The sequence below is a fragment of the Sus scrofa genome, chromosome 14 (assembly GCF_054392235.1).
Source record: "Sus scrofa isolate SSC_HxYL_T2T_F1_AM1 chromosome 14, Sscrofa_HxYL_maternal_Yorkshire_Landrace_v2.0, whole genome shotgun sequence".
Classification (NCBI taxonomy): Eukaryota; Metazoa; Chordata; class Mammalia; order Artiodactyla; family Suidae; genus Sus; species Sus scrofa.
Window position 1 is genome coordinate 23,594,165 of NC_139396.1, and position 15,002 is coordinate 23,609,166.

Consider the following 15,002-nt stretch of genomic DNA (forward strand, 5'->3'; position numbering starts at 1 on the left):
CCAGCCAAGCCCACCTCTATCCTACGCCTCTCTTTGTCTCTCTGTGGTGCATTCTCCATTGTTCAGCCAGCTGAAAGACCTGGGTGGATTTCAGATATGTTCTTGATGGTCTGTGACAGGTGGTCCTAGATATGCATCATATTGGTTTTAAGTATTTGCCCTGTTTAGAGGCATCTGTAGGGCTTATAGAAATCTCTTTTAACCCATTTTGTTTACTTCCAGGTGCCAGGTTAAATGATGGGCAGTGGCATTCTGTGTCCTTAGCTGCAAAAGGGAGTCATCTAAGTGTGACGGTGGATGGTGAGGCAGCCTCCATGGCTCACTCCCTACGTGGGCCGATCGAGTCAGGCGACACCTATTATTTGGGGGGTAAGTGAAAGGAACTGGGCTATATTGGCAATCAAACCATCTTTATCTTTCCAGCTCCTGCCTTTTAACCCATGTTGTTAAATGAAAAAGAGTGATTTTTCTCTTTCAGTTATAGTCGCTGGGAATGTTGTATGAACCAAGGTAATACATCATGGTCTAAAATGCAAGTCTACCAAGTGGCCTTCTTTAAAATTACATGCAGTAGGATGGATTTTAAATTTAGCACTTGTTTTCAACTATGGCTGCACGTTACAGCACCTGGAAAGCTTCAAAATGCTGATGCCTGGCTTCATTCCCCAGAAATTCTGATTTAACTGGTCGCAAGGCCTGGACAAAAGGTTTCTCAAATGCTTTTTGAATGATTCTATGTGCAGACAACATTAGGGGTCATTACTCTGTATTTCTTACCTTTAATGCCGTACTAGAGGGAATTTTCCTAAAGCCAAATGACCCTTATAACCTTTCCTTCAGATTTTATGTGCCAGTTTTATTGCTGCATGTGGATATTCCTCTGTCAACTTCTCTTCTGCCTGGAGCCTGATTCCTCAAAGTGTGGTCCATGGACCAGTAGCCTCAGCATCACCTGGATGCCTCTTGGAAATGCAGATGCACCACCCCAGACGAGGACACCTAACCCAGAATTTGTATTTCACCAAGACCCCCAGGTGGTCTGCCGCACTTTGAAATTTAAGAACTATTTTATTCCTACTGCCTATGCAGAAGGGCATCATTATAGACAACAGAGGAAGAGATTAATAGCTATTAATATTTCACTCATTGCTTAGTGATAGTTTTTTTTATTATAGTTGACTTACAGGGTTGTGTCAATATCTGCTATACAGAAAAGTGGCCCAGTCATATATATATATATACACATTCTGTTTCTCATATTATCTTCCATCCTGTGCTACCCCAAGAGATAGGTCCTACTGTACAGCACAGGGAACTATATCCAATCTCTTAGTGATAGATTTTTAATAAAGGCAGCATTAGACCTTCTCCCCAGGACTGTAGTAAATGGGTGTTTGCCTGCTTAGCAGATCTTGATTGAGTTCATCCAGGCTCTTTTTCCATCCAGGCTCCTTTCCACTGGGGAGGGGGAACTTCTCAGAGTAATAATCTCCATCCCTGGGGCATTCAAGTGAAAAATCCTGATCCATTGGAAGCTTAGAGCTGTCAATAGTAAGACTTTTTTTTTCTAATTGTGGCTCGAAGCCCTCTCTGATATTATTGCTGTTTTGCATTTTATACTTGTTTCTTTCTCAAATACCTTTGGAATCATGGTGGAGATAGCTTGATAGCCCAACAAGAAAGTAAAAAATTCTCCCTTAAAAATCGTCCATAAGCACACAAACCATGAATCAAGTTGTTTAATCTTTCACATCCCCAAAGCAACCTTTACTGTGAAAGGTAGAATAGTGCCAGCAGCATTAAAAGATCAGATTGTTTGCTTTCCTTTGCTTGCTAAATGTGACACATTTCTGACCCAGATACTTTCTTAAACCTTTACACTTATGATGGATTTTATAGTCTGGAGAGGAACAAATTCCTTCAAAACTAAATAAAGAATTTATCCAAGAGCTGTAATTTAAAAGGTAAAAGATTTTGAAGCGCTAAAAGAAATAGAAAGAACAATCTGTGTAGTGTTTAATGACACGAAATAAAATACTTGTAATGTTATGTATTAAAAAGCAAAAAAAAATGCTTCTCAAATCACAGAATCATCTTTCTGATTTGAACATTCTACATGCTCAGAATGTGGATGCACAGCTACAGGAGAGGAGGTACTTTCCATAAACATTTACATGCCGATATGATTATGAGTCAGTTGTTCCTATGAAATAGATCATATCTACTCATTTTAAAAAGACTGCTAATGTTTCTTAAAAGAATATATGTCAGTGCATCCTCTCCTTTTCAAAAATAACCACTACAGTACTTTTGAAGCATCTCTTATTCCTCCAGACTCTCATTCCCTCAGTTAAGTATTACCCTGCTACCCTGATTTTTTTTTTCTTTTTTTAATGGCTGCAACTGCACCCTACACTGCAGCATCGGCAGTTCTGTTCCCCACACCTGTGCAGCAACCCGAGCCGCTGCAGTCGGATACTTAACCCTCTGCACCACCGCGGGAACTCCAGTATTATCCTGCTTTTTATAAACCAGTCTTTGTGCTGCTTTTCTTTATAATCGATCATCTATGGAGGTGACTTTAAACAATAAATTGTCTTGTGTTGGCTTACTTTTAATTTTATAGATAGGACAATACTGCATGCATTCTTCTGTGACATGCTTTTTTTTTTTTCGTCCTACATTAGTTTTTGAGATCCAGCCATTTGGATAGGAATAGCTAAAGTTAATTAATTTTCATGGCTATATGGTTTTTGATGCCTATTATATCATGTTTTACTCAACAGTTTCATCATTCCATTTTATGTCGATAGACATTTGGATAGTTCCCATCTTTTTGTTATTATAAAAAGTACTATAAATATTCTTGTGCAGCTGCTAAGAATCATCTTGCCAGTGATTTTTAAATGTTCCTTATGCACAAACTATCAGACTTTTCTAATCTATAAGTCAATCTTGTGAAACGATAGAACTGTGGTTTGAGTGACATGTTCCAATGATTAAGTTGAATGAATGCTCAAGAACTCACAGTAGTCACATTGGCTGCATAGATAGATCCAGCCTCTGCTCCACTAATATCTATGAAAGGACCCTAGAGATCAGAGGCAATGTGTTGAAAAAGGCATAATAGGCCTTTCTTATGTATTTTCATAAAATTGCATTGATGTGCAAGAAAATTGTCCTGTTAATGTAGTTCCCCATAAGAAACAGTGTCCCTAAGATGAGTGGAATTGCAAAGTTTAAACATCCCATGAGAGAGTGTAATGACTACATTTTTCACTACAGCTTTCCTATTTTTCTAATGCAATTATGTGGTGGCACTGAGTGGCAAAAATAGAGCTTGCAGTCACAGCACATTATTTGTACTAATGTATAAATTTAGAGTGACCCCTCTATGTGTAGCTATAAATATCCGGTTGATTCCTACAGAACAGTTTCAGCCACTGACTCAAACTGACTTAGTCATCTGTACATCTTATACCAACATAACAGCATCTTTTTTTTTTTTTTCCCCTAGAGAAAGAGCGTATACTCTTTTACAAAGGCAAGTAAAGCCTTTGCCAGACTAAAACAGACAAACAAAAACAGAACACAGTAAGTTAGTGATGGTAAATAAAAAGGTGGATTATTTATACTGAAAGAAAACCAGGAGAGGCAGATCTAAGACATGGACATGGACATTCAATGGACATGAAGTTCTGGTTCTCAATAAATTTACTATAGTCACAAGTTGGCTGGTATTTTTGTTTTGTTCTTTGTTGTAGCTGTTCTTTTTTGTTTGTTTGTCTTTTTAGGGCCACACTGGCAGCATATGGACGTTCCCAGGATAGGGGTCAAATCAGACCTGTAGCCGTTGTAGCCACCGGCCTACACCAGAGCCACAACAATGTGGGATCCAAGCCACGACTGTGACCTGCACCACAGCTCACAGCAATGCTGGATCCTTAACCCACTGAGTAAAGGTAGGGATCGAACCTGCAACCTCATGGTTACTAGTCGGATTCATTTCCACTGCACCACAGTGGGAACTCCCTATATTCACAAGTGTATGCGCAGGTAGAGAAACTCTTGTTCAGGGCCCTTTTGTCTCCATAATCAGGTGGACTTTCCATCTCTGTTCTGGGTAAAGTAGGATAGGTCAGCTACAGTTCAAGTAGAAGCTCCAACTTGAAAACCCTATATCTAGGCAATTTATTCAATCCAAAGAGTAGCTCATGTCAGTGTTTTTTTTCTTTTTTTTTTTTTTTTGAGGGGGGCCCACATCCGTGGCATGTGGACGTTCCCAGGCTAGGGGTTGAATCTGAGCTGTAGCCTCTGGCCTACACACAGCCACAGCAACGTCACATCTGAGCCACAGCTGTGCAATGCCGGATCCTTAACCCACCGAGTGAGGCCAGGGATTGAACCCGTGTCCTCATGGATACTAGTCAAATTATCTGCTGTGCCGCGATGGGAAATCCTGGTTATTTATCTTCTTGACTGGTGTCTCTCTGTACCAGAATATGAATGATGTTGACGTGGAAATGAACTTTATCCAAACCATGCTCTGTAGCAATGTTTGGACTAGTAAAGTAAGGGATTCTGGGTCATCTAGGAGAAAGCCAATTAAAGATATTTGATATTTTTGAAGGAAAACAAATACCCCATGTACTGAGAGCTCCTTAACTAGTTTTCTTTCCCATTACTGTTCTTCCTGATGGACATTCAGCTGCAAGTTTTCAATTACCATGATATGGTCAACCGAATTTGTTGTGATGCTTTACCGTGAAAGCAGACTGGCATGTCTTGCTAGTACAGTTAGAGTGACCATATAGTTCATTGTCCAAACCAGAACACTTTGGCAAATGAAGGAGATGATCTCAATGAATATTACAGGACAGGAGGCATAAGCCAGGGCTCTCTGGCCACCTGGAAATCTCTTATTTTGTTTTGGCCTGGAAGTCTCAGAGCCTGGTTTTCTTACCATGAGAGGAGCCCACCTATAAAATAGCAGTATTTCTTCTCTTTTTTTCTTTCTTTTTTTTTATTTTATTTTATGGCCAAAACTGTGGCATACAGAAGTTCCTGGGCAGGGATTGAATGAATCTGAGCTGCAGCTGTGCAGTACACTACAGCTACGTCAATGTGGGATCCTTTAATCCACTACGCTCAGCCAGGGATTGAACCCATGCTTCTGCAGTGACCCAAGCTGCTGCAGTTGGACTCTTAACCCACAGTCCCACACCAAGACCTCCAGGACCTCCAATAGTAGCATTTCTTAAACATCTCATCAGAACTTTGTGATCTAGGTGTTCCTTCTTCCTTTTCTATCTTTTCTTAGTCTGAGCTTTTTTTGTAAATTGGTCTTCCAAGAGCAGTTTCATTATAGTGAATTGTGCACAGATTTTTAGTGCCTGATATTAAGGGTAGTGGAAAGGTAAGCTCTTGATACATTCCCTTTTATGGAGGGTTTGTACTATTCAATATCACACTTGTGCTGCAGAGCTGGGGAATACTAAATTATGTTCAGGATCCCCTGAGTGTCTTACTGTGAAACATTGGCAGGCCAGGGAGCCTATGACAAGTCTAACGTCTTGTCTGAGGACCCATCTGGTGCACTGACATAAGTGACAGTTTATCTGTCACCCTCAGAGGTACTTCTGAGTCCCTCAATCATGATGGATCTCTTCCATTAATTTAGCATAAGTATTCACTGTCTACTTCACTCTCCGCCTCGAGTCAGGTTGCTGATGAATGGCCCTCTGCCATTTTACCACCAGGGCTTCAGACCATCCCCATGGATAAAGGGGTGTCTCCTAGCCTGAGCTTGTCAGGGGCTGTGATACCCTTGCTTGCTGACCTCTCAAAAACCCCTGAGTGCTACCCTTGGAGAAGGGAGCACTCAGGGGTTCGACCTTGCCTTCTTTAAAGATCCACAATCAGAAAGTTTTCCTTGTGACCACTGGATGTGTTTTTTTTTTTTGTGCTAACAGATATAGTTAGATACTACATTTTATTTTGGACGAATTTGAGGCTTGTGATCTGAAGAGAAAGAAGAAAACAGAAAAGGAATAATAGTGATTCCATAAAACTATTTCTTGACTTAAAATTTCCTCTGTTTTATCCTGCCATTCTTAGTTACTAAGTTACTGTAAGTAGAAGTCACCAATAAGGTGTAAAGATACACCAAATTTCTTCCAAATATATCCAACCCTTCAGAAATTCTTGTACGAATTAACATTTGTGCATTTTCCCATAAGACAGGACGATGGTTAAGGAAAGCTGTAAAGTTTAACAGTTCTTTATGATATAACATTAAATTTGAAATGTCAAAGTCTCTTTGAGGTTTATTTATGAGATTTCATTGTGCCTTTCATGGTTTCAACCTGATGCAGGGCTTGACTTGTTTTGAATTCTCTCTGTCAGACATACAAAGCATTAAAGCCACAGTCACTGAAAGAAAAGATAAACTAAATGTATTTTATGAAAATCCTTAGGACGAAAGCTAGCATCCATTAGGCAGGAACAAGAAGAGGCTCTATCTTCTTCAGTTCTTGCTCTTTGAAAGTATACCAGCGATTTCCAGATAAAAGTACAAGAGATGAATGAGAAACGCATAAGCACAATGAGAGAAATCTTGAGTTGAGAAAATTACTTACTCCATTTGATTAAAAAAAATAAGAATCTTATAAAATCACCTCACACCTCAGGCTGTCAATATTAACACAAGAATTCCTGAATATTTAAATGATTGGAAAATACAACACAAAAAAGATGAATAATTATGACCCTGTGTCTAAAAAGTTAAAGCAGTTATGGAAATGATATGAATGAAACACAATTTCATAAGGCAAAGCATAAATAAAATAGGTACCTTTCATGTGAAACACAACATTTACTTGACAGTTTTTTTTGAATTGAAACAATGTTAATTATTAAAAGTGCTGTGCTGCTTTGATATTGGCAGATGAAAATAAAGCATTCGATTCAGTAAATGCTTGGAGCTGGTGTTCTATGTCGGGCTGTAGGTTGGGTTCCCTAGGAGGCTGCCTCTGCATGGGAGATTTGCATATGGGTGTTCGGGTGGGGGTAATACTTGTAAACAACACCTGGAGAGTTGAAAGAGCAACTGGGGGAGGCAGAGGAACAAATACAATTGCAACAGAAGCCTCTGGAAGCAGGGTTGCCCTTCAGGGAGGTCCCAGTTGAGAAAATGGATCTTAGCCACTGTATCGCCATTGCATCCTTGGGCACTTTTGTTGCTGGGGAGAGCTTCAGTCTTGAACAGGAGGGAAGAATGGGGTCTGTGCTTCCTACTACAGATTTCCCCAAGTTGTTGCCTTTTTCAGAAGCATTTCACAATAACTGCATCCTCTCTCCTTAACTTTCGCCTTCCTCTTCTACATTGCTAATCTTGCATTATGCAAATCTAAGAACCTGTGATTCCTTAAGGGACAACTCAGGAGAGGGTGGGACGGCACTGAACCCCCCCCCCCCCCCGCATCCCGTTTGCTTTGATTTTGATTTCAAAGCCATGTCCTTGCTCAGAATCATTATAAGAACACTGTCATCTTGGAAAGCCCAGGAGGATAAGCTAAAACTACTAAATAGGAATGGTAGCTTGTGATTTATGACAAACCAATTAATGACTGGAGCAGAGTTTGTAAAATTTAATTCATTGTGGAAAATAACCAAAGCCCATTTCTTTTTTAAATAGAATACTCAGGTTGCTAATTTTTCTCCATTCTTGGCAATGCCATATCATATTTGTTAATCTGTGAGTGCTAATGTTGAAAGATATTTGACAAAGTGCCTATTTTTTTAAAATTAGAAAAGCGAATATAAATTGGTATTAGATTTCATAGTCCAGGTATTATCAAATTTGTTTTAAAATGGGCCTGGGCATGCATATACACATGCACATAAAGAACAGGTAGTTACCCTAATTTTGATAAAGGTAGGATATTCAAGCCAGTTCTCAATTTAAAATTATTTTTCCAACACTTTAAATTTAGCCAGTGCTATTCTGCCTGTAACTTTTTTTCTGATCCTACTATCACATGCTCTTATTCATCTAATTTAACATTATGCTAAATGGAGTGATTTCTAGAGTATGCTTTCAAAAAGGAAATCAAACTTTGCTTAAATTAAATGTTCAGTAACTGTTGGATTTCACATCTTCCCTTCCTCTCATCTCTCCATAAGCCTGGCTTTCGTTACTGCTTTTACAGTTAAGCAATACTAACAAATTTTGCTCTTGTCAGCTCTCCACTACCCCATCCATGGGTAATATGACCTTCTCAAATGGTATAGAAGTCTAATCCTTTGGTGTCTGCAAATAAGGGAAAGCAGCAATTTTTGCATATGAGAAATACCATGCCATATTTTTGTCATAGCTGTTTTTTTTTCCTCTCCTGTGTGCGTTTCCATGTTCATTCAGGCTGTCCTGACAACAGCTCTGGTCCTGGTTGTGCAAATCCCCTGGGTGGATTTCAAGGCTGCTTGAGGCTCATCTCCATTGGTGACAAAGCGGTGGATCCCATCTCAGTACAGCAGGGGGCGCTGGGGAGTTTCCGTGACCTCCAGATAGACACCTGTGGCCTCACAGACAGGTAGGGTGATCTCATGTCAGCATGCCTGTTATCAGTTTTTTTGACAGTTGATTAAAAACAAATAAGCAGCTGGAAAAGAGCATCTTCTTGCCCCTTCTCCATTCCTGATATCCATTCCATAAGGAAAAATTATATCTACATTGACAACAAAAATGACAAACTTCAAACAATTGCTCTTTCATTTGATATCATCTTAACAGACACACTGTCATGAATTTTCCTTGTGTGGGCCTCCAAGCTACTCGATTCGTACAGAATACTATTGATGCTGCTATAATTTTTGATGAGTATAAATCCTTTAAAAAGTTGTAAGATTGCACAAAATAGATTAGAATATTCTAAAGACATCATCGAGGACCCAGAAATCAGAATCTTGTGTGGTCAGCTGCATTCACCCCACACTCCCTCTTTTACAGGAAAAATGAAAAATAACTCTTCCTTTGAAAAAGGTTGAGGCTTTGGGGATTTCTAGTGATGTAAACACAATGAAGAGTGGATTTATCCAAAGAAGTTATGCAGAACCCTTTTGCACTGTTGGTGGGAATGTAAATTGGTGAAACCATTATGGAAAATAGTATGGAGGGTCCTCAGAAAAACTAAGTATAGAACTACCATATGACCGAGCAATCCCACTCCTGGGTTTATATCCAGACAAAACTTTCATTCAAAAAGATACACGCACTCCTATGTTCTCAGCAGCTCTGTTTGCAATAGCTAGGACAAGGAAACAACCTAAATGTCCATTGACAGATGAATGGATTAAGAAGATGTGGTACACATACACAATGGAATACTACTCAGCCATAAAAAAGAATAAGATAATGCCATTTGCAGCAACATGGCTGGAACTAGAGATTCTCATACTAAGTGAAATAAGCGAGAAAGAGAAAGACAAATACCATATGATATCCCTCATGTGTGGAATCTAAAATACGACACAAACAAACCTTTCTATAGAATAGAAACAGTCTCACAGACATGGACAGTAGGCTTGTGGTTGCCAAGGGGCAGGGGGGAGAGGGAAGGGAGTAGGTTGGACTGGGAGTTTGAGGTTAATAGATGCAAACTTTTACATTTAGAATAGATAAGCAATGAAGTCCTGCTGTACTACATAGGGAACTTTGTCCAATCACTTGTGATGGAACATGATGAAAGTTAATATGAGAAAGAGAGTATGTATAGATGTATGACTGGGTCACTTTGCTGTACAGCAGAAATTGACAGGACATTTTAAAATCAACTGTAATACATTTTTTTAAGTGGCACTGCAAAAAAAAAAAAATAGAGTGGAGAGAATTGAGTTAACATACTGAGCAATAGCACCAGTTCACTGAGGAAGATAAGAAAGACAAAGCTTTAAAAACAATAGCATATTAAAATTGCTAAGCATTGCAACTTTGCTCCAGTTATCTTCATCATGCTATCTGACTTTTAAGTAATGTTGGCTAAAAGAGATGGCTTAACCATCACATATTCAAGTCATTTTTTTTTTTCCTATGCCTGGTATAGCTGACTTCTCTGTGGTAGGTGTGCATTCTGTTTGTGTTGAATAAATTTCCACACTCCAGACATCTTCACACATCCATACATGGAGCACCTTTCCCAAGTTCATACTGCACAGAATACTTTGTGGAGTAAATCTGTTCCAAATTTACCATTAATCGAAATTCCATGCCATGTCCAATTAACTCACATTTGCAGTGCAGCTTACCAATGCATTAGAAGATCAGCATTCCCACTATGTAAAATATTGACCTGCAAGAACTTGGTTTCTTTAATGCAAATGTCCATGTCCATATGTTCACATTCTGTTCATTTGTAAAGGGGAAAAAAAAAGGTTCAAAGAATTTAGAGATTACTCTCACTCCTAATTTTCAGATTTTGAAATATTCTTTTGGCATGGAATCTAAAACATCATCTGTAAGTTATACCTGCAGCCACCCCTGGAATCCTGAGTCTTGGTATTGAGAGAAGGTTAAGATGTGCTTTTGGAGGCAGCGTGCACCCCTCGTGCGTGGAGTGGCTATTAGTGAGTTGGGAAGGTTGGAGGTCAGAGCTCTCTGCCAGTAGCCCGGTTGTCACTTCAGTCATGAAGCTCACAGAGAGTTATTTTAGTGCCTGGAGAATCCCTCCACAATGTATGTCATAATCACAATACTTATCTTACATAAACATTGCTCCTTTGTGCATAAAGCTTTTTCTAGCCAAAAAAAAAGAAAAGATGTATATGCGTGTGTGTCTACAAAATAGAAGCAGAAAATTTTTCCATATCACATTTTAAGATTTTCAGGAGTTCCTTGTCATGATGCAGCAGAAACAAATCTGACTGGTATCCATGAGGATGCAGGTCCTATCCCTGGCCTCGCTCAGTGGGTTAAGGATCCAGCATTGCCGTGAGCTGTGGTGTAGGTCGCAGATGTGGCTTGGATCTGGCGTTGCTGTGGCTGTGGCATAGGCGGGCAGCTGTAGCTCCAGTTCGACCCCTAACCTGGGGACCTTCATATGCCACAGCTGTGACTCTAAAAAGACAGAAAAAAAAAAAAAAAGAAGACTTTCAGATATATATATGTACCAACCTATGGGGACGTCTATGGGGTTCTTTTCTATAAAACTGCAGTTCATGGCAACTCTGTAAGTAGAGATGGAAATAGCTGTTGGCACTTTGGATGGCCTATATAAGTCACTAATTGTAATTTTGTATGGTTCAACATCTAAAGACATGTCCTTACTCTCCAATATTCTTAATACTAAAAATGCTTATTTTTCATCAGCCCTTTAGTCCATATCTACCAATGGTGTGTCCAATGCACCATGAAATAGATTCGCTTAAAAATGCGGCAAAGCAGACAGCCACGCCTGGGCTCTCTTCGGGCACTGTGCACTGTGCCTGGCCACTTGCCCAGCCCACCACTCTGCCTGCCCAGAGCAAGTCCCAGTGAGCTCAGGTGAAGCTGAGATTTATTATTAAAATGCAGCTCGTTTTATAACTTATATCCATCAGGCACAGGAATTAATAATTCATGATACTGCAAATGCTGAAAAGATTTTTGAAATCCGAGGAGTACTTAGGAAACCTTCCTGAGCCACAGGAGGAGTCATGTGTGTGGCAGTCTGTCTCCCTGTGGCTCTGATGATACTTCACAGGGAAGGCGGCCCAGTCCTTTGGCACAAGGCTAGGGCGAGGGGACAGCAAAGAGGAATCATGATTACATTTGGATTTTGGACATCAGGATTTCAGGTTGTATAACTCAGGTTACATAGCCCTTTTCAAATTCCTTTTAGGCTCACATGAATGCCGTCTGGAGCACGCCAAGCTGTGGCTCTACTAATGGAGTCACTTTTCCCACTTCCACTGCCTTTGCCCCAACATTAATCTTCTAGATGCTAAATAAACCATTGTGCATCATATATCTTTTTAAAAGATATATAGAGATATATACGTGTACAAAATAGATATATGTAGATACATATGTATGTAAAGATATATATATGTAGAAAATAACACATTTAGAAGAAAATTAATTATCACAGAATTCTTGTTTATGAAAACGTCCCAAAACATTTTTAGGTAACCTGTGATATTCTTGATCACGGAACAGTTTTCATCTTATTAAATAGTATGGCATCTATTCAAGTGTGGTTTTAGAGAGTTCCAATGTTTCAAAAAGAAAGACCAGAAACTGCTTTGTTTAAATGAAGGGTAAAGGGGCCCTTCCTGGGGTCAGGCTACCCTTTCAGCCCCACGGGGTTCTATGCAACACAATTTGAAACACCACCACTCCTGATCCTCTGTGACTTTGCTGTAGACTAGGGCTCCACAGACTCAGAGTCACAAGCCACCAGCCCATCGCTTGCTTTACAAATAACATTTTATTGGGACAGGGCCATTCCCACTGATTTGCGTATGTTCAGTAGTTGTGACAGAGTTGTGTCCCGCAGAGTCTAAAATATTATTTTGCTCTTTACAGAAAGTTTGTTCATTCCTGCTATAGCCTAGTAAACAGAGCCAAATGGAAGTTGTGGGGGTTGTGGGATCTTGTGGGAGGGCCGCCTAATTTGTGTTGTGACAAGGTGAGAGAAGAAGAGATACCTAAACTGGGCTGAGAGGTGGATTAGTCATCAAGGGAAAGAGGCTGGGGGTCTAAGGAAAGATCAGCTAATGCCCAAGCCAAAGGGCAGCAATGAATCAGCCCATCAGACAGGATGGCTGGTGTAGAAATTCTGAGTTTGAGGAGAAGGCGCAGGAGTGGCAAGAGGTGGAATGCCTACCTGGGTGGGGCTCTACACTGCAGAGACATGGCAGCCAACTAGAAGTGTGGGCATTGATTTAACGTTCTCTGGGGAATCGCTGAAGAGCTGGAGGCGAGGAAGTCACTTGTGTGTTTAAGCAAGACGCTGATCACAAGTGGAAGATGATTTGGGTGTGGGTGGCAGAGAGATAGGGTGTGAGTGATCAGAAGCTGGCAGGCCAGGAAAAGGGCTACTTACCTCGTGAGAAATGATGATAGCCTGAACTAGGAAACAGAAACATGTGGATGATTTGTAAGTTAGTAGAATCACAAGGAGACTTGCTGTCTGGCTGTGGTGTAATGGAGAAGGAGGCAGCAGGATAACCCCCAGGTCCTGGCTTGGACATCTAGGTACAGGTTGTATCACTCAATGGAACAGTGATGGAGGAGAAGCACAGTTTTTGGAGGGGTGGGTTTAAGAGGTTCTTTATAAATCTTAAGACATCCTGAGGATCATTGAAGCAAAGAATCTAAAAGTTGAAAAGACCTCACACATACCTCTATTTGAGCTTTTATCTCAAAGCAGGGATCTCTTTTTTTCCCTCATTGTGGAGAAGAAGGTGCTGTTTCTACTTTGTCTTTGGGGAAGAAGACCTTTGCCCATTCACCAATGGTTTACCACTGTCATCCCTGGCAACTGGATTTCTACCTACTAATCTGAGTTTGTCTTTGCTTCTCTGCCTGCACACCCTCTACCACTCATAGCCTTCCATGGATCTGAGGGCTTGCCTGAATCATCTCTCCTCCAGGTTAAAGTCTCTTCTAGCAATATTTTAGAAGTCAGGATATTAAGCACTACCCCAATCCTGTTTGCTTTCCATCAGCTCAGGTCAGCATCTCCCTAAATCTAGAAGGGATCCAGCCCATTCAGGGTGTGTAGGGGCCAGACCCTTCCCTCTCATGGAAACTGGTACAAACTGAACCTGCCTCCTCTCTGTGTAAGCAGAGCCATTGTGCTGGGCTCATGGCTCCCCACCCATCCCAGGTCTTTATGGCAGTAGAACTGGAGTCAAGTTAGGTACGACAGGTACAGATGTGCAGGCAGACACACTCGCAAGGGCACGCTGACCTTTTCATTTTCCTTACTACATCTGCTGCCTCCATCTGGTCCTTCTTGTCCACACTTGATCCTTCCAGGAAAGGAAGAGGTTTGGGGAAAGGAAGCTGACCTCAAGCATGGTGGAGTCCAGGAAACCACAGCTTTTGAAGAAGAGTTACAAAGGCCGAGAAAGGGGAGACAGCAGTCATTAATAGAGGGGCTAGTGGGGTGCAAGTTGGCCTGTCCCATAATCCCATCTTTCTATTTTCCCAAGAAGCCCGCTTGCTAGTTATTGACACACAGTCCAGCTTCTTCCATTCTAACTTGCAGGGCCCAGCAGGGGGATGTTCGTGAGTGTCCTTTTGAAAGAAATTGGGCTTCTTTCCAACATCTCTCTTCCAAATAGCAAAGGCAAAGTAACTGCTATAAACTGGAAGTAACCCACAGTTTCTCATTCCTTTGACTCCTTGAGAGCAAAGGACATTGAGCTCCGGTGGGTAATGGAATAGTAACTCCTGCAAATGCAAAAGGCTTTTGTGTGGCAATATTTAGAGCGTCCACTACATCACGAGAACGGCAGTGTGACTTCGCCAGGACCCAGGCACTTGACTTTAAGTTGATGTTACCTTCTTTTTCTACATTATTGAACAAGTTGGGATGGCCTCCCCAAACTTCTTCCTCAATCTCTATTTTTAGAACTCTGTTCAATGGCCATGTCTGACCTCGCCGTATATAGAGGGTCAGGATGGAGGAGGTTGGATCATGGCGTGCCTCCCTTAGTTCCTCCTTAATGGGTCCTTAGATGGCCCAGACTCAGGTCCGCAGCTTCCATCTTCCCTGCTCCCTTCCTGCGTCTCTGTGGGGACTCTGACTCCCATCCCATCCCATCCCACCTCTCCTTCATAGCTCCTTGGTGGCCCAAGGCCAGGGACATAGTTGGGGAAAGGATTTTCATGCCAGAGCTGGGAGGGTCACCACCTCCTCATTGTTGTGCATTTTGAAGAATGGACTTGCCCCATCTTCTCTCCAAAGTGCTGGATGGCTCCACCTTGCCAGCTCTACAGAGGGACCAACAGTCCCAGA

At 41.1% G+C, this 15,002-nt stretch overlaps 1 protein-coding gene across 12 annotated transcripts in view; it reads left to right on the top strand.

Moving 5' to 3' along the window:
- The window catches only part of CNTNAP3 (contactin associated protein family member 3), a 200,310-nt gene that overhangs the window by 117,404 nt on the left and 67,904 nt on the right, over positions 1-15,002 (top strand). For all 12 annotated transcript variants that reach the window (XM_084994548.1, XM_021072822.2, XM_021072824.2 and 9 more), the window contains exons 9-10: positions 223-369; positions 8,420-8,591. In XM_084994548.1, the coding sequence (XP_084850674.1) occupies positions 223-369; positions 8,420-8,591 (319 nt within the window). The remainder of the gene's footprint in view (positions 1-222; positions 370-8,419; positions 8,592-15,002) is intronic.